The sequence below is a fragment of the Lepidochelys kempii genome, chromosome 7 (genome assembly GCF_965140265.1).
Source record: "Lepidochelys kempii isolate rLepKem1 chromosome 7, rLepKem1.hap2, whole genome shotgun sequence".
Taxonomy (NCBI): Eukaryota; Metazoa; Chordata; order Testudines; family Cheloniidae; genus Lepidochelys; species Lepidochelys kempii.
In genome coordinates this window covers 14,711,032-14,731,613 of record NC_133262.1, presented here as the reverse complement: position 1 = coordinate 14,731,613, position 20,582 = coordinate 14,711,032, and the positions used below count along the sequence as shown (strand labels likewise).

Below are 20,582 nucleotides of genomic sequence, written 5' to 3'. Positions count from 1 at the left end.
CGCCGAAGTGGAGTACCAGCAGAGTTGTAGCCGCAGAGTCAGAGCGCTCTACGTGCCTTGCCAGTGTGGGCGGGTAGTGAGCTAGTGCATCTGGGGCTCCTTTACTGCGCTGTAACTCGCAAGTGTAGCCAAGCCCTAATACTCAATCGTAAGAAATTCCTGCATATAAGTCACTCACAAGTTACGGACCAATACTCTGGCCTTACTAGTCAAATGCACTTTGCTAACACTATAAAAAAATTTGGGAGAATATATCAATTTAATATAGGGTAGAACCTCAAAGTTACGACACCTCAGGAATGGAGTTTGTTCGTAACTCTGAATAAAACATTGTGGTTGTTCTTTCAAAAGTTTACAACTGAACATTGACTTAGTAAACTTTCAAAGCTGTATTATGCAGAAGAAAAATGCTGCTTATAACCATCTTAATTTGAATGAAACAAGCACAGAAACAGTTTCCTTAGCTTGTCAAATCTTTTTTTAATTTTCCCTTTACTTTTTTTAGTAGTTTACGTTTAACACGGCACCGTACTGTATTTGCTGTGTGTGTCTGTTACTGCCTGACAGCATACGTCCAGTTCCAAAAGAGGCATGTGGGTGACCAGTCAGTTTGTAACTCTGAAGTTCTACTGTACGTTCTTATAAGAGTAATATGTATTTTGAGCAAAACTAACACATTGGTGACCTGGTCTGGTCCCCAGCTGCGAGGCTGTCAGTTCTTAGCTAATGCCTACACCCTGGGCAAGAACTAGCGTCTGGCCTGCTAGCATCATGCGTACATCTCAGTATTAGTATTTTACAATACTGACTGTCAAAAAATTACAGACAGGGTACAGACACGGTGAATCAAAAGCTTTCCATTCTAAAGAAAGTGCTAATATCTTTAAAGTGGTGAACTCAACCTTGCAACATCTTTGCTGTTCAGTCTTCCTGTTCCATTTATAACAAGTGCTACAGATGCATGCAACATAAAATGGGGTGTTCACTGCAGCAGGTTCACAGAGTGGGGATGTTGCAATTCCCCTTAGACAGAAATACATATATACCTTCTAAAGCTCAGAGCCATTCATTGGACATTACGAGCATTTTTTTATCCATCTCCAGCACAAAGTTGTCCATGTAATTATGAAAACATCACTGCAATGCTTTATATAAACAAGCAGGGCTTTTCAGTTTTACTCATCTTTGCAGGGAAGCAATGGTTTTGTGGGAATGGTGCATTCTCTGGTATAGACCCTCCAGTTATGCATCTCTCAGGGAAGAACAAGAATCTGATGGACTAGCTGTGCAAATCACAGTAGATATCAATGAGTGGTTACTGAAAACATCAGTGATACAGGAAATCTCCACACACTAGGGACACCCCCACTTTTTTACAGCCAAATAGAATGCAAAATGTCAAAAGCTTTGTTTGAAAGCAGTGAGACATATTTTGGATGCATTCCTCATGTCCTGGAGCCAGTGTCTCTTCCGTGCCTTTTCTGCTATAAACCTAATATCCTGGATTCAAAGGGGAAAAAAGAAAAACAGGACAAGGCAAAGATCATTTTAATGGCTCCCACATAGCAGAGGCTCACAGACCTTCTGTGTTTTTCAGCAGGGATCTGTGAGAGACTACTTCTTGTTCCAGATTTGCTGACTCTAAAAGATGATCAAGTCTGTCATACAGATCTGAGCTCTCACCACCAGAGCATTAGGACAATGGGTTTTTAACTGACCTCGAACTATCTTGTTCCACTGTTGTTCTGAGTGTGTTAGAGAACTCTAGGAAAGGATCTACTAGAAAATGTTATAATTAAAGGTTCACAATGTGTGCAGATAATACTGTAATAATAACAATGTCCCCTACAATGGCCTCAATCCATTGTATACTTGCATACTCCGGCTCAAAATGTCATACCTATCACTTTTTTTTTCTTTTTAAATTATGGTCCATTTATCAGTCAGATTAATGAAAACTCTATTGATGGGGGCACCATCACTGTAATGGGAAATAAATTTACATAATTACCGGAGATTCCTTCCCCTGTGTTAGGCTCTCCCATGCTTGCCTACTGTAACTAACTGGACGTCGGTAGAATCTCAAACAGGTCCTGGCTTGCGGCATAGCTCGACTCCCCCCCCCCACCCGCAAGTCCCCCATCTTTATTCTTGCTGTTCATGTCCGGGGACTGTGATTTGGGCTCCTAAAAGGTATCCGCAGTGGTGTGTGGGGTGGTGGTGGGGTCTCCGCCAATATGGTATACAGCTCTTTGTAAAAGCAGCAGGTCTGTAGCTCAGCACTGGATCGACTGTTGGCCTCTTCTGATATGCCTGTCACAATTCCTTTGTTTTTCACGCAGCACTGGTACTGATCTCAGTCGTACTCCTTCTCCTGCATCCCCCTGCAATCTGCTTATAGATGTCCATGTTACTATAGCTATGCTTGCACAGCCTCTTTGCCCAGAAGGCTAATATGTCCTGTCTGCTCCAAGCTGGAGAATGTCTGGAACATGTAGCTGACATGGTCATCTGGGCAGCTGCACCGAACAACAGATAGCTGCTAGATGTGCTTGCCCCGATGGACAATCAGGAAAAGGCATTTCAAAAATTTGTGTGGTTTTAAAGGGGGTTTTGGCTTCTGTTCTTCATGACCCCTGGGCAGTGAAGGTCACAGTTGTGACCAGAGTAGTTAGTGTCTGGGATTGTGGGACAGCTGCTGGAAGGACTGTCAGGGTCAACATAGGCAAGGCAATGTTTACACTCATGCTGCATCGACCTCAGTATGTTGACCATGGCTCAACACTGCTCAGGCAGGTGGTGTTACTCTGTTGGCTTAATAGAGAGCATATGTTAATGAAGACAAAGTGAAATGTAGACTTGCAGAGCTAGGTAGATGCAAGTGGCTTGTGTCGAGCAAACTTTCTAGTGTAGACGAGGCCAAAGGTACCAGTTAGGACTGGTTGTGGTGTTTATTTTTTGGCGTGTAAACCTCTGTCTGTTGGCAAATGGACAGAGACCCACCGTACTCATTTCTCATATGCTAGTGAAGAATATAAAGTTTTCAAGTTATTAGAATAAAAACAAACAAGGAATTCTTGCGTTGGTACCTTCACGTGCCAAGATTTCTGAAGGAAGATTATTTGACCTAGTAATATCCCTGAAAATAAGGGCTTATACTTAAATGCTGACAGATTTTTAGCTAGACCATTGCAGTAGGTGCAACTGTTAAGACACTCACACTAGTTCCTTTAAATAAAGAAATAAAATAAAATGCCAGTCTTGTGTACTTGAGTTCAGTATCTCAATAAAAGGTTCCTAAATGTGTAATGACCAAAGCATTTTCACTGCAGAAATCAGTCATAATAGATGTCCTTGTTTTGTGTTGGGGCATCAGCTTTCATAGAGAATCATTAATTCCCAGGAAGTAGCCTGTGTCTTCCTCAGTATTGCTAATATCTTAATCTCTCTCACTCTCTTGTTAATTCTTTGAAACAAGCGTTCACTGCAGAGATTTGATTTGTTTTTTGAACAACTGAAAAAAGTGTGTTACTGTTGGACAGGTTGAACATAGAGAGATGATGTCACTGAGCCTTTTCCCTTTCATGCTGTTTCTCTGAATCCACTCTGTATGTCGTAGTGCTGTTTCTTTAGAGCAGAAATCAAGTGATCATGTTACTCGTTTTCATATTTGAGAACAACTCCGCTAACTCAGGTCACTCTTGACAGCTCAAATAAATTTGTTCGTCTCTAAGATGCCACAAGTACTCCTTTTCTTTTTGTAGAATTTTACTGTAATCATTATGGTTATGATTTGTTCTACATCTCAAACTGCGCGCGCGTGTGTGTGTGTGTATGGGCAGGTAAACGAACTGGCCCGGTCCGCCAGGGGCTTTCCCCGCACAAGCAGCGGAACAAGTTTGGGAATCATTGTCCAACTGTATTTTCTACTGCATGCATCTGATGAAGTGGGTTTTAGCCCATGAAAGCTTATGCCCAAATATGTGTGTGTGTGTGTGTATATGTATGTGTATATATATACACATATACATCTATTTCTCCTGCTGATAATAGCCCACCTTAATTAATTGGTCTCGTTACAGTTGGTGTAGCAACACCCATTTTTTTCATGTTCTCTGTGTGTGTATATATATCTTTCTACTGCAGTGGTTCCCAAATTTGTTCCGCCGCTTGCGCAGGGAAAGCCCCTGGTGGGCCGGGCCGGTTTGTTTACCTGCTGCATCCGCAGGTTTGGCCAATCGCAGCTCCCAGTGGCCGCGGTTCGCTGCTCCCTCAGCCCGCGCCGCTTCCAGCAGCTCCCATTGTAGAACCACTGTCCTACTGTATTTTCTACTGCATGCACCCAATGAAGTGGGTTTTAGCCCACAAAAGCTTATGCCCAAATAAATTTGTTAGTCACTAAAGCGCCACAAGTACTCCTCAGTTTTTTTGCTGATGCCACTCTGAAACCTATATTCTGTTTGTTTTTTAGGGTCTTGTACCACACTCATGGTATCAATAATGCAACTATTATTTGATTTTAAAACAGACACTTCAGTAATGTTACTCATTTTTCCCTCAGTTAGATAGCAATGGACTTGTGACTTGATCACAGTTTTGTACTTAATATGAAATGTCCTTACTCAACAACTGTTTTACTATGAGGAAGCACTCTTTGGATCTACTTACTAGACTACTACTGAGCTGAGACTCAGGTGATCTGGATTCTGTTTCTGGCTTGTCCACAGATATTTTTTGTGTGTGTGTTTTAACTTGTCATTTGGGGACACTGGCAACTTAAAAATCAAACATCTATGTGAGTACTTCTACCTGCTGTTTTTACAAGCAACACTTACCATTGCTAATTCTTTAAAAAGTATTCTTTTGAAGTAAGGGAGACAGTTTACACCAGCTAATTATCTGGCCCATTGTTCTCAATTTTTTTTTTAGTTTGCATGTGCATTTCATTATAATAATTTCATTGTTTAACCTGTGTAGTCAGTCAGTTTCCCCTCCTACCCCCCATTGCTGGAGGGGATCATTCATTACAACAGGAGAGGGATAAATATGTTTAAACTACAAAAAAGTGATTGTAAAACCCACACAAATTAACAGTGGGCTAATGGACAGGCAAACTACCTGAAACTACTGATAACTTTTTATAAAACTGACTAGATTTGAAGGTGATTATGTACCTTTAAAGGCCACGTCTGCTTGTTGATTATTTGTCATTAAATGAGATTTAATCTCTGTTTGTTTGTTTATTTGTAAATCTGCAATGTGGGTACTGTGTATCTTCATGCATTTTCAAAATATTTTGAGATTTTTTTGGATTGAATGTGCTAACAAGTCCCCAGTGGTGTTATGTTGATTGACAATTCGTGGCATTTTTAAATAAGTAGATGTCTTCCCAGATTATTTTCTCCTCTCCCTCCCCCATATCTGTTTGAACAAGATCTACAGAAATGTTATGATTCAAAAGTAAATGTTATGTTTTCTGTTTCAGCGGAAGTTTCACTGTGCTAGTTTGACTTCTTGGCCTCCGTGGCTCTACTCCTTATATGATGCTGTAAGTATAAACCAGATTTTACCCAGGTATCTGTAATCAATTTTATGTTTTTGGGTATTTCATTATTAAGTAGCACAAAACCATATAATCTATTTTTATTTTGTGTTTTTAAGTACTGACTGCGGCATTATCAAAACATTAGCCAAAATGACACACATTTTAAAATATCTTCAACAAACTTACACATTTTGCTGCAGAAATACTCAACACAATAACAATTTTTGTTTTTATTTCCAAATTAGTAGCTTGGATTTTTATTTGTTACCTTATAGTCTGTGTACATGACTTTAGTAGAAACCGTGAATCCCCACCAAATATGACTTACCCTAATAGTTGATCCGGTACTGAAAGGTTCAGTGTAGTTCAAAAAAAATACACATTTAGAATCCTTAATCAGCTGTTCCCCTCCCTCCCAATAAAGTCTGCTCAATCTTTACCACAATCATTATAAGCAAAACAGAATATGCATCCTGTGAAGAACTTTAGCAGTACCAGCCCTGGCTGTTAGTGTATTACCTCGTCTGTGAAATCTTGTGGTCCCACTGCAGTCAGAGGAAGTTTTGAAACTGACTTCAGTGAGGCCAGGATTTCACTCCTTGTGTCCTGTGGAGGGAAAGTGGACTATGCATCTGGTCACAAGGGGAGCGAGGGGGGCAGTTCTGCTGCCAGCCACCCTGATACTACCATAGCATAGAAATCCTTTAAAGGTAGTTAATTTATTTTCCAAAACTGATCAGATCTCTTGTTTCTGAGAAGTATCCCCACCTTGCCTGATGGGAAACCTAGGCTGATTTTTAATTTATTAGCTTAAAATATGTAGACATGTAGATAAACTGTCTTTGTGCTAAGCTTTTTAAAAGCTAATGTCCACTAGAGGCCAATAGCTCACTCCCCATTTTGCTTTTATTTTAAAGGGGAAAAAATGTGTATTTAAATTACGCTTTTCTTCTAATGAAAGGAAACCTTAATGGAAAGAGTCAAGAGGCAACTACATGAGTGGGATGAAAATCTTAAAGATGAATCTCTTCCATCAAATCCAATAGGTATTATAAAATTATGTTGCTTGGTTTTCAGCAAATTTGTATTTTCTCCCCTCGTATTTTGTTAAAGGTAATGATCTTTTTTTTTTTTTTTTTTCTTGCTGGCTAGCCCACAACTTCTACTAGGAAGAGATTATGTGTAGTGAAAGCACATACTAGTCCATTAACAAAGCACCTTTACCAAAAATTTTCCAACACACTTTTAGCACTTGTTCCCTGACCTGCTAGAAATTAATTTTTAAAGCTGGAAAGTTCAGCTTTTGAATTTTCTGACTGACCATGAGATGGGACTGTAGTAGTATATCAGGCCTGTGCTTGTCCTGTGGTCTAACGGTGCTTTTGATGACATAAGAACAAGGATGAATACAGTAAAGTCCATTACCTTATGACAGCATAAATTCCAAGGTCTGGTTAAAGGCAGCTGATTTTTATATAATTCTTAAAAATAAAACTCAATTGAGTATATCAAGACTGAAACGTGTGACTATTGTTTGGGTTTGTTTTTGTTCTGTTTACAAATCTGGCGGGGGGGACCTACGGAAATGAATGCACACAGAAAATGCTTATCCTTCCCATGAGATAACACTTAAGCAAACGTTGATATTAGAGCCAACATTGCCACTTGGTTACGGTGTGTGAAAAGTGTATATTTTTGCTAGTACAATCTTGTTTAGAAAAGCATTGTGCAGACATAGAGAACTGAATAAAAGGCATCTGTATTTCATTTTTTTATTTCTTACATTGTAACAGTCATGGTGCTTTTCTCCAGATTTTTCTTACAGAGTTGCGGCTTGCCTGCCAATTGATGATTCGTTACGTATTCAGCTGCTTAAAATAGGGAGTGCTATTCAGCGACTGCGGTGTGAATTAGATATTATGAACAAAGTAAGTATCTTATTTATGTTTAATTTACGGTGCTTTGATTTAGTGTCACCAGGTAATAAGAGTAGAGTTTGTATAATCTATAACAAAATATAACTTGGAAATGGCAGAATTTTTTTTTTAAGAGGTGGTATTTTTTAGAACTTTTTTTATTTTTCCTATTTATTTTTAACTTTGATAGAATATGTGCTCCACTGATAGTGGCTGGCCCATTATATTTAGCAGCAGACTCGCAGTGCATTTTATCCTTTTTTTCCCTAGCGCTAAAGTACTTGCTGGCTTTTTTTCATCTTGAAAGAATGACAATCATATTTTTAAAATGATGTTCCAACACTTCATTGTACATTGCCAGCCAAGAGATGGTGCTAGAAGCCTGATGCAGTTAGTACCATTCTTTCAAAAATCAGAAAGCATTTACAGTAAAACATACATTAATGAAATATTGCTGTGCCATGATAAGTGGAGTGGATTTTGGTGCTTTTTAAAGTGTGATATATCCCTACAATGATAAGACTATATAAATATTGGACTAAAAGGATTTTTACATTCAAACATCTACTACCCTGATAAGCAGCAGGATTCCAAGATGCTTTAAAACTTGTCTTTTGTTGCCCTTTTACATGGGTTTTCTGGAACTAAAACTTAACCAAGACTATCTAACGCAGGAATTACAATAGCTGTGTGTCCAGATGGGCTGTCAATCTAGTGTAAATGTACTAACTTCACATGAAAGAGCTAGGAGAAATGCACAGAGGAGCATTGGAGAGTTAATAACAGATGACAGAAAGCTGAGGTATTTAAGGCCTATTGTGTTTCAGTCTTCACTAAAGAGGTTAATGGTGATCAGATGTGTAACAGAGTCAATATTAACAAGGGGGAAGGAACACAAACCAGAATAGGGAAAGAATTAGTTAAAGAATGTTTAGATGTTAGAGATATTCAATGCAGCAGGCTAGGATACTTAATTCACGCTAGGGTACTTAAGGAACTAACTGAAGCAATATCGGAACCATTAGCAATTATCTTTGAGAACTCATGGAGGATGGGTGAGGTCCGAGAGGACTGCAGAAAGACACACGTAGTACCTATCTTTTAAAACGGGAACAAAAAGGACCTGGAAAATTAAACACCAACCAGCCTAACTTAGAAAGTGGAACAAATTACTCAACAATCAAATCGTAAGCAACTAGGGAAAATAGGGTAATAAGTAATAGCTAACATGGATTTGTCAAGAACAAATCATGCCAGACCAACCTAATTTTCTTCTTTGACAAGGGTTACTGGTGGGGAAGCAGTAGCTATAGTATATCTTGATTTTCAGTAAGGCTCCTGACATGGTTCAGCATGACATTCTCATAAGCAAACTAGGTATGTGATATAGATGAAATTACTATAAGGTGAGTAATTTCTGGTTGAAGGACCATACGCAAAGGGTAGTTATCAGTAGTTCTCTGTGAAACTGGGAGGCTGCACCTAGTGGAGTCCCACAGGGCTCTGTCCTGGGGCCAGTATTAGTCAATATTTTCATTAATGACTTGGATAATGGGGTGGAGAGTAAGCTTATAAACTTGTGGCTGAGGCTAAATTCTGAGGCGGTTGAAAGCACTTTGGAGAAGACCATTAGAATTCAAAATGACCTTGACAAATTGGTTTGAAATCAAGATGAATCAGTAAAGACAAGTGCAAAGTCTTTCCCTTGTGAAGGAAAAATTACAACTACAATATGGGGAATAACTGGCTATGCAGTAATACTTCAAAGAAAAGGATCTGAGGGTTATAGTGGATCACAAACTGAATATGTGCCAATAATGTGCTGCAGTTGTGTAAACTGCCAATATCATTCTGGGTTATATTAAGAGTAGTATCATATGTAAGACAAGGGAGGTAATTTTTTTCTCTACCTGGCACTGGTGAGGCCTCAGGTGAAGTATTGTGACCAATTCTGGGTGCCACAGTTTGGGAAAGATGTGGACAAATTGGAGACAGCAACAAAAATGATAAAAGCTTTAAAAAAACCTGACTTATGAGGACAGGTTAAAAAAAACTGAGTATGTTTAATCTTGAGGAGGAAGACTGAGAGGGACCTGATAACAGTTTTCAAATATGTTAAGTCAAAGTTCCCTTGAGCCCATGGCTCATCAGGGTGTCATAAAGAGGACGGTGATCAACTGTTCTCCATGTCCACTGAAGATAGGACAAGAAGTAATGGGCTTAATCTGCAGCGAGGCAGATTTAGGTTAAATATTAGGAAAAACTTTAACTATAATAATAGTTAAATACTGGAATAAGTTACCAAGAAAGGTTGTCTAACCTGTTCTTAAAAACCTCCAGTGATGGGGATTCCACAAACAGGGATGGTCTAAAGGAAAGGAGTACTTGTGGCACCTTAGAGACTAACCAATTTATTTGAGCATAAGCTTTCGTGAGCTACAGCTCGCTTCATCGGCTGCAGACTAACACGGCTGTTACTCTGAAACCTGTCATTATGCAAGGGATGGTCTAGGCATTCTTGGTCTGCCACAGCATGGGAGGATTGACTAGATCGTCTCCCATGATACCTTCCAGCCCTACATTTCTGTGATTTTTAGGGCTGCATTGGGAAAATTTTCAGATAGGATTTCTCTAATCATTTAGGAGATTAGCCACCCCTTTCCTGTTGCTGAAATTATAAAATGTTCTAATGTTAACACTCATGCAATTCCAAAAACTGCATTAGGTACATCTTTTTATAAATCCTAAAAGAGACTAGGAGACCTGAACTGCCCTTATGAAATATATAGCATTGACTTTAGTCTATAGTCTTTCCTTGCCCAACAATATAGGACACGAGTGTACATGTGAAGATCCAGCTGTAAAAATATATTATATAAACCTCTCTAACTGTTGGAGTAATATATAATATAAGGCCACTAAATTGATTACATACAGAATCAGCCAAATTTTGATTTATTTTTGATTTAGTGTTGTAACTGAGGTCAGAATCTGGCCTATTGCCTTAATGCATGTGAAATATATTGTATTAGTAATGCGTTTTGTGAATAAAACTTGCACTGCTCTTATGATAAACAGTTTATTTATATAGCGCTAAAAATGTGCATAGCACTATACAGAAATAATACATACATGATTCCTTTCCCCAGAGAGTTTACATTATAAATCAGACAGTCCTAGTGATTGAAACACCAGGTAAAGAAGGGAAGGATGGACAAAGAATAAAATAAAGGAGAATATGGGTGATGTCTGATGCTTAAATTCTGATAATTTTAAGATAAGTGCAGTAGAATGAAAGAACAATAGAAGATGGCACACAGGAATGGGTTAGTGGTGGGGAAGTCAGGCAAAAAGAAGTGGGTGTTGAGGAACAGGAAGGAAAGTAATGACAGTTGGCACATTATTAGAGGGAAGTCATTCAGGGTATAGTGCACATCACCAAAAAGCCCCCCAAAAGGCATAAGTAAGAGGAAACAAAAGGAGCAACATGCTGAAGTGAGCAGGACATGAGGAATAGGGGTCAGAACTTAGTTGGAACCAAAAGTACGAACTGTGATTTACATAAATTGTTTTAAGTGAATATTGTTAAAACAACATTTTGTTTCATAAACTTATTAAATTGTTTCACTGACAATTTCAAAAGTATTATTCTTTTTTTAAAAAAGGTAGGAAATATTTTATATCTCAAAAATTTATACTGGAATAAAGTATTATTATGAACTGATTTTTACAGGTTTAGTTTCTGGGAAAGGTCAGTAATTTTGTTCTGTTCCAGCTTACTTTCTAGTAATTTTAAGTGGTAGATTAATCTGTTACAGTACTTCACAGGGGTCATAGGAAGAAGGGTGGTGAGGGAATCAATCCATTTAATTTTAAAAATATTTTTTCTTGAAGTTAAAAGCACTCTTTCCCAGTATTTCAGAACTTAATACATTTTGCCGAAATTAAAAGCTCATGTTTATACTTGTCCTCCTGTTCTATGTTACATATTAAATAGCAACATCTTTTTATTTCTCTAGAAGTATTAGTTTTTCAAAAGCTCTTGAAAGAATAGTCCTTTTCCTAATTTATTACAGTTACATAGTCAGAGACCTTTTCTTTTAAAAAACAAAAACAAAAAAGCTTGTGATTATGTTACTTTGATGACAAACATGCAGAAGTGAGTAAAGTTGTCCTAATGATAGTGTATTTGTTTTTCTTTTGAAGTGTACATCTCTTTGTTGTAAACAATGTCAAGACACAGAAATAACAACTAAGAATGAAATATTCAGGTGAGTTTTTAATTAGTTTAGTCTCTTCTTTGGAAGACATGCAATTCCTGTACTTTGTCAACATTACAATAAATGAAAATTGGATATGTATTAATAGTTTTGCTCTTCCTACAACTCTCATTTTCTCTTTGCATTTTATTCTTCTGAGATTGTTCTGAGCTGATCAATAAATATTCACAGGAAATTCTCTGTGTAAAACAATATAGATAAAATAAACTCAGACATCATCCAGTCCACAGACATCTAACAAAAGGGTTATTTATGATGACTTTAGAATAATAGAAGTTGGAGTTTGAAAGTCCATGTTATATTATCTGGCCCAGCATCCAGCCACTGTAGGGTTGTACTCTTAGGGTGAATTTTGGAGTCTAAATTCTTGTATATCACTGTAATATTTCGGATCTGATTAACCTAATTCAGAAGTAATAGGGAAAAAAATCTCAGTTGTGCATAATACTTCCACCTTTTAACAAGCACTGATTTCAGATTACTGTATGTGATTTGAGTATCATAGATGTGCTATTAGTATGTTATGAAGCAAGGAAGACATGCATCATAGGATATGACGTGATGTCAAACAGTCTAAAAATCATTCTAAGAGTTGTAGTAGGCAATTCATTCTTATATGTATGACCTATCCATTGTCCTTATTAATAGGTATGTCAATATAGTATTTCTTGAAAACAGTTACCACTGCTGGTGGCCTTGTCTCCAGCTTCACCCAGGATAACTAATATCTGTCTATCACCTATGATGATTTGAAGGTTAAAAGATTTCTTGGCTTAACAAAGGTTCTTCATAGTGCTTTTTTTGTTTTGTTTTGTCCGTGTGATAAGCAGCTATAGTAATTATCTAAACGATAGATTGTGGAACGCTTAGCTGCTGCTATGTTCATTTGTGGGATGTCTTTTTTAACTACTTTTTTGAAATTGAGACATTAGTGTGGTAAATGCTTATTTTTCTGACTGCTCAATTTTAAAGGCAGAATTAAGAGGATGAGTAGTGTTGCTATTTGTTGTAAGTTTTTACTCAGTGGAGGCAAGTAATGTTCTCTCATGTAATGAAGGTTCACATACCTATTTTTATTCCATCTTTTAATACTGTAACTCAATAAATTTTGTCTACAAGCATATTAGACTGCTTTTTATGCAAAATATTTTTAAGCATTTGGCAATTTCCTTCCTCTATTCATTTTCTAATTAGAGTTGTTTTAATTTTATGAACACTTTTCAGCCCTGTTTTCCTTTTTGATATATGTCTTGGGAAATTATCAAAGTACATAACTGGCTCTTATTTATCCGTTGTAGTTTATCCCTGTGTGGACCCATGGCAGCATATGTGAATCCTCATGGATATGTCCATGAGACCCTTACAGTGTACAAAGCCTGCAACTTGAGTCTGAGTGGCCGACCTTCTACAGAGCACAGTTGGTTTCCTGGGTAAAACAGTATTTCTTTCTACTAATAATGTACTCCAGTATTACAAAATACAGTTCAGAAATCTTATTAGCAAATAATAGAAATTTATAATTCTGATTTAAATGCATTCTGGCCTACAAACGCTGAGAAGCAGACATTACATTATTTTCTAAACTCTTAAAAATGATAATTTAACTACTGTAAATGAAGAAAAAAGTAAATTTAGTATTCCTTCTTAATCTAAAATAAATTGGACAAGTTAGACAAAACGTATTGAAAATTCTCTTGTACCTTTAAAATTGTGCATACATTTTGCCACGTTTTAAAAGTTGTTTTTGAATAATTCTCTTTTAATTACCCAACCAGCATCTTGATAAATAACTATATATAATAGGGAGTGTTATAATTTGTATTGTAGTAGTACCAAGTGACCCCAGTCAGGTAGGTATCAGGGCCTCATTGTAAAATAGATACTCTGTCCCAAGAGGGCTTACAATCTTTCATGCAGATGGCGAAAGAACCAGCAACTAAAGTGTCAGGTGACATTAACTATCACCTTAAAATCTGTTAGCTGTAGGATCATGTCTTTCATTCTTTTTAAAAACATTTCAGTCTCCAGAATGATACTACTGTTACTTCTTCCCTCCCTCCCTCCATCCCCAGTTTGAATTGTCTTCGGTATGTAATCTCCAACCCTAGAACTTTCTACATAGTAAACTGTGACTGTCTCTCATTATGACTAGAGATTATTTACAAATCTGAGGACCTTGTTTTAAACTATTTTGGTTGTTTATATTGCTTATAGTTGGGAATTCTGTCTTTCATGGACTAAAATGTATAGATTTGTATTTATTTTATTCATATTAGAAACTTTAAGTGGTGCACACTTTAATCCTGACTACTGATTCCTCACTATCAAATATCTGATAGATCACTGAAAAGGATTAAGTGTAATTTACTTCTGTTCTCCCTCAGTCTCCTCCGTTTATCTTTGATGCTTCATCACCACCCTCCCTACAAGTGTAGTTGAATCAAAATGCCAAGCAGAATATTTAGCATATTGATCATTTCAGACCATGTCGTGTTACTCATCTTGTCTAAAAAAATTACGAGGAAAATCTCATATATAAACCATATAACTGGACTAGTAGCTTCTTAAGTAGGTTGGCGATTTTGAATACCCAGCTTTTAAAATAAAATAGAAAACTTTAAATAATATATTTAAACACAGTCCAGCTTCTGGAGCATATAAGTGGGATATTTATTTCCGAAGAGTTTCTCTGTCTATGACATAGACAAGTTTATGGAAAGCATATTATAATTATTTCTGTAGGGACCAGTGCTGTCCCTACAAAAATTTTAAACAGGGAATTGTACAGCATAAACAGATGAATTCTGAAAAAAGCCATATTGTTTCTCTGCAGATATCTTTGGTGATAAAAAGATTTAGAGGCAAATACAGAAAACGTGATGCATAAGTGGAATTGTTCCTATATAGAATATTTAGAAAAATCCACGAACTGTCAGCTATGCTTTAATAATAATCGAAAAATAGAAATATTATCTTATCCAGAGACTGATTTAAATGTGCAGTGATATAATTCTGCTGTTTGAGGAAGTAAGGTACTTACTTTTCAAAATAACAAAGGTGTTTATTCCTGAACCATTTTTTAAATAAACTCTTTAGCACCTGTAGCACTGCTGGAATAATAACCTAATTTTGAAGCTATTTGAGTTCCGAACACTTAAAAAGTGTGTACGCTTCAGCAGGTGAAAGATGCGAATAAATCCTGTTTTTCTAACTTGAAGGAGATAGAGGGCAAGGAGGAAAACAAAATGTACAGGTGCAGGAACTGTCTCAGATCCTGCCAAGAATCAAAGGGGAAACTGAACAAATTTAGAGCAGTCAGAATTGTTCATGGTTTATCCATGGACTTTTATTTTCAAAAGGTTATTCCACAGAACAAGTCTTGGTAAGGTAAAGTGATACAGATCAATTTCTCAAATAAAATTACAGTAATGAATTCTTTTAGATAGTGCACGTGTTTGAAAGGTTGATCTCAGCTTCTGCAACCAGTAAGAGTTGCATCTGAGTAATTGGATTCCTACATCAAAGGGTTCCCCCCATTACCCACAGCCTTGTCCTGAGCTCTCCCCTAAAAAACCTCGGGATATAACATTTTGGGTGTGGTGCAATTTTTGTTTTTTTTTTCTGTCCTTTATCTGTTATTTTCTTAAGCAACCACTATGATCCTTTCTTCCAGCTGAAGTTTAGGTTCCCTTAAAGTTGCCGCCCATCCCTCCCAGAACCATTTAAGCTTTTGGTTTGAATAGACAAGCATATTTTAGAATAATTAAAAACAAAACAAAACAACAACTTGCACTTGTAAGCTTGTCATAATTCACATACAATTTGAAATGTAGGTTGTGTTCTACAACTCTGTCCTTAACTTTAATCCATAAATCGTTTTCTGCCTCTTTCTTTCTGTACCATACTATCAGAAATAATTTGCTCATCAAGTTTAACTCACCTTTAACCAGTCTGTCTCTCCATGGTAATCTGTTGTCTCCTAAAGGAATTGGACCCTGTTTTTGCATTCACTTGCTGACTTAAACAAATGGATAGCTACCACAATAGCCATTCCAGGGTACTTGACTAATTTGCACACGTTTAAATTTGCCATTTCTCACCTTGCTGCCTGCTTCTCCTTTGAATACAAGTCCACCTGTCAGTGGTGAGTGATGTAGATGGGCGGTCATCAGGATATATGGAAAAACCAGTTCACTGACTGATCTGTCAGAGCAGTGGTTCTCAACCAGGGGTCCAGGTCTCCCTGAGGGGCCGTAAGCAGGTTTCAGGGGTCCTCCAAGCATGGTCAGCATTAGACTCGCTGGGGCCCAGGGCAGAAAGCCAAAGCCTACAGCATGGGGCTGAAGCCCAGGGACCTGAGCCCCATCACCCAGGCCTGAAGCCTGAGCAATGTAGCTTTGCGGGGGGCCCTGTGGCATGGAGCCCTAGGCAGTTGTCCTGCTTGCTACCCCCTAACGCTGGACTTGGCTTTTATATGAAGAAAACCAGTTATTGTGGCACAGGTGGGCCTGGAGTTTTTATAGCATGTTGGGGAGGCCTCAGAAAGAAAGAGGTTGAGAACCTCTGTCTCAGAGGATCTTTTTTCTTTCATGCATTCATCACAGAAGGCATCTGGTGACTCATATTATCTGTTCTGAAGTTAGTCCTTACTTCTCACTCTCAGATTTTCTCCTCTGGAGGCAGTAGAATTTTGGTTTTCTTCCTTTTGAAGCCATTGCTCTATCAAGCTAGATGCCTCATTCTTTATTAAATCCATCAGCAACTCAGAAAAATCATTCTCCTTTAAATATATCCTTAAAACCATCCCTTATGTCTTAAGTTTATTATGATAAGCATTTTTGATACTCCTGTATTGGCACACAATAATTAATCATATTACTGAAATATATAGTGAAATAAAAATGCTTTTACTATTGTACTTTTGTGGACAATATAATAATGTTAAAGGCTGAGATTTTCAAAGAGACCTAGGGAGTTTGGTGCCCAAGCCCTGTTGAAAAATCAATGAGAATTGGGTCCCTGAATCCCATAAACCCATTTGAAAATCCCAAACTAAAACTGATATTTTCTTCTTACTGAGTTATTTAACTGTTCCAGTTCCATTAAAATGTTCTCATGAATGATGTGACTCCTGCCAAAACACTTTATTTTTTTTTTTTTTAGGTATGCATGGACTATAGCCCAGTGCAGAATTTGTGGGAATCACATGGGGTGGAAGTTCACAGCTGCTAAAAAAGATCTGTCTCCTCAAAGATTCTGGGGATTGACCCGATCTGCTCTCCTGCCTAGAATTCCAGAAGATGGATCAGGCCACGATAGAACACCATTACTTTGCCTGTAATCTAGTAAACCTGTTTTTGGAGTGAATAAGCAGCCGCCAGTATCTCTCAATTGAACATGGTCAATGCGGCTTCTGATGCTTGCTTAAATACGTTTTTTTTTTTTTAAATGAAAGCAAAGAAAAAGACAAGCATCATTACATTTTGGGTTTGGTGCACAGACAAGGTACTGTTGTTTCCAGATATACTGGGAATTGAAGGTTGTGTCTTAAAATTTGACACTGGAAAGAGAAGTACAGTGAGAGACCAGAAAATGCATCTGATTCAAGGAATGTCAGATAAATGCTGAAACAGATTACTCAAACTTGCCACTGTATAATTTAAGAAGATGTTTACTGCAATTGAAGTAAGGTTAAAAGATACGCAAAAAAAAAGCACGATTAAACAGTATTTGATTCATACAATTTATGTATGATGGTAAATATCAAATTTTTGTTTGTGGGATATTGGCTACTAGTATACTTCAAGTATATTTTGCTGAGAAATCCTCGTTTCCAATTATATGAAATACTCCACGTTCACACAGTCTTTTTCAAATATTTGCCTAAACAAGTATCAAAGAGTGTGTCAGGTCCAAACCTCTGTACTGATTGATGTTGCATTGGTTAATGTCATCCTTGTAGCGATGCTGTAAATGGTAGAAGCCAAGAACTTACTGATATCTGCTGCTAAAGCAACTACTGTATAAAATTCCTTTCTAAAGGAATCCTGTATTACTTGTTTTGTCCTTATCAGTTATTTCATATACTTAGCATGTTTGACATGTTGATTAGCAATCGCATAAAAACTAAATTATGAATATAAAATGTACAGGTTGATTCCAGTGCATAAAATACATTGTCATTTGTTTCCATAATACATTAGTAAATTTCAGTCAATAAAATTAAATAGTTTTACATTTTTTTAAACAATTTCCCTCTGAAATTAATTTACCTTGTATACGTGCCTAAAGTTTGGTGATGTAAATACTTCACACTGGAAATTGCTCACATCTGTATTTTGACTAGGGAGAGGCAGCATACCTTTACTGCTTTTTATGTTTGCATATCATAAGTGAAAGGCTGTGCATTTATCATCATTCTTTCCTGATAAAGGAGTAATTTTTCTAAATAAAGCAGAAATCAAAGGCAGGTTTGTTTTTATGAGACACTGTGCTACAGAAAAGGGTGCCAAAAAGGGTGCAGCTTTCGCTGTTTTTTCAGAATGCACTTTGATGGTAGAATCTGAAGATGACAGATTTCTCCTATAAATATATATATATATTCCCCTCTTCTGTTCACTCTTTATTTGTTCAAAGTAAATCTTAGAGATCCTGTATGTGTGGTTACTTGTATTGTTAAAGAAAAATTATACTAAAATGTTTAAGATTATATTTATGAAATGCTTCATCCATCCTCACATACCATGTTTGTTTATTGTATGTAGCATTAATATGTTACTCCAGTAAAGGAATAAGGACAAATATCTTTAAGAGATAAGTAACTGACTTTACTGATGTTGCCATGGTGTGTTGTACTGAAGCCAAAAAAAGATTTTCAAGTGATACAAGATGTTATATGCTGAAAGGGTATTAGAAAACTTTATTATGTTAGATATCTAGAGAGTAATGATGGTGTAACTCAGGTTTAATTCCTTGAAGCCTTCTACCTCTGTGCTTCTGTGATGTTTTTAGTTATCACATATACATCTGTAAAATCAAATTTTACTTTATTCTGCAACATTCTTAACTTATCAGTGAGCGGTGAAAAGCAATATTAGTTTAAACAAAATTCTGAACAAATAGAGGGTGAAAGATGATTCATTTTCTTAGAGCATTCTAGATTTTATTTGTATTTTTAGAATCAGCTTTCAAAAAGATTAAATGTTAAGCACTCGTGTGAAAGGAGCAAGAGTCTGTGAATTATCTGTACTATAGTCATTCAAATTATATTGAGGTGTTTTTTCTAACTTAGTTTGAATATTTTTTTTCCTACGGTACTAAGCACCTGAAGTTCCTATTGACATTACTGAGCTTTGTGGATGCCTAGCACTTTTGAAAATCATGTCATTCACTGTTAATATTCACTGAATTGTGGTGAGTGATTTTTTTCAAAAAGGATGTTGTCTTCGGCTATCATCAAACCTAATAGTGTGCTTTTATTTTTGGCTAGGTCTGTATCAGTTTGCCTCAAGTAAAAAGATCAGAATAACATTGTGAGACAATATTTTAGCATGAAATAAGCATACTTTTGGTATTGTACATATATAAAAATGTAAAACTAATATAATAGAGATCACTAAGAAGTTAATTTAGCAGTAACTTAATGTTGTTGTTTTTCACTCTACCTAAAATTCTGTGTAATGTTTGCCATTACAAAGTTCATGACATTTTCTAAGTTGAAAATGTGTGATTCAGGTTAATTGCAAAGAAGATAAACTCTGTTGTGGGACACCTCGCCATTAAAAAACTACAACTGTAGGGATCCTTAATATGTACAGTAGGACTTTTATAGTATGGATGTAGAATTGTAAAAGGTTCTGTACATTAGTTAGAATTTTCTATGCTTAGAAAAATAGGTTTTCTTTTCTGAGGAAAAATTACTACAATGTTAGGATTGTCAGCTGTTATCAGTAAGTTATTCAAATACAGAGATTACATACTTCTGAGAACGAAGTACTAAACAAATCAGTAAACATCATGAAAACAGTTGTTTCAGCTTCATTCAGTTGCTTCTTTTAAAGTCATTATTGCGGTAGCACTAAGACACCACATTGATCTGAAAGTCCATTTCACTAACAAATATCAAGATTTCAAAATAATTTCTGTTAAATTTAGATGCATAAACAGATCCATAATAAAATGTTTTCTGTTGCATGTAGCTATTTCTGTTCTAGAGTGTTCTGGAGTTCTATATCTCTTATTTTATTTTATAATGCTATTTTTGTACATGAAACATTTTGGTCATCCACCTGTTTTTCATCTGACTGTTAAAACTTCTTTGTAAAGTTGCAGGTAGGGTAACACGCTCTCTTTAACTGTTCCTTTGTCTGCCTTTTTAAACAAGTTTTCAAAAAATCTCATTGCTTGCAAACATTCACGAAAAATAAAACTCTTTCAAATATATTTCAAAACAAATGCCTAGGATCATGTTTTTGGGTGGTGCTTGGGCTGGGAAGGAAAGATAGCATTTGGTTTTGTATTATTATTTAGATTGTGGTGTTATTCAAAATGCCCTAGGTGTGTTCCAAAATACAGAGGACACTGTTTCCACTTTAAAGAGCATGGAGACTGGAAAGGCAAAGAAGGACAAAAGATGTAAGATAGTCAAACAATATATAAGCAAAATGGTACACACATGGCTCAGTAATTCTACTGGGTTTTTGTTTGTTTGTTTTTGTTTTTGAAGGGGGGGGCTAAATGAAACACTAAAGTCCCTTCCCCTCCCCCATCAGCCCTTTTAGGGTGATCACCCATCCTGAATTGGGTGGGACAGTTCTGAAATGCAGAGTTCAAGTCCTGGTC

General features: G+C 36.7%; 1 protein-coding gene across 3 annotated transcripts in view; it reads left to right on the top strand.

Moving 5' to 3' along the window:
* CRBN (cereblon) overlaps window positions 1-20,151 on the top strand; it is a 49,906-nt gene extending 29,755 nt beyond the window's left edge. For all 3 annotated transcript variants that reach the window (XM_073351161.1, XM_073351160.1, XM_073351162.1), the window contains 6 exons: window positions 5,486-5,548; window positions 6,507-6,591; window positions 7,358-7,473; window positions 11,668-11,732; window positions 13,040-13,171; window positions 16,905-20,151. In XM_073351161.1, the coding sequence (XP_073207262.1) occupies window positions 5,486-5,548; window positions 6,507-6,591; window positions 7,358-7,473; window positions 11,668-11,732; window positions 13,040-13,171; window positions 16,905-17,082 (639 nt within the window). In that variant the 3' untranslated portion in view covers window positions 17,083-20,151. The remainder of the gene's footprint in view (window positions 1-5,485; window positions 5,549-6,506; window positions 6,592-7,357; window positions 7,474-11,667; window positions 11,733-13,039; window positions 13,172-16,904) is intronic.
* Window positions 20,152-20,582: the final 431 nt, after the last annotated feature.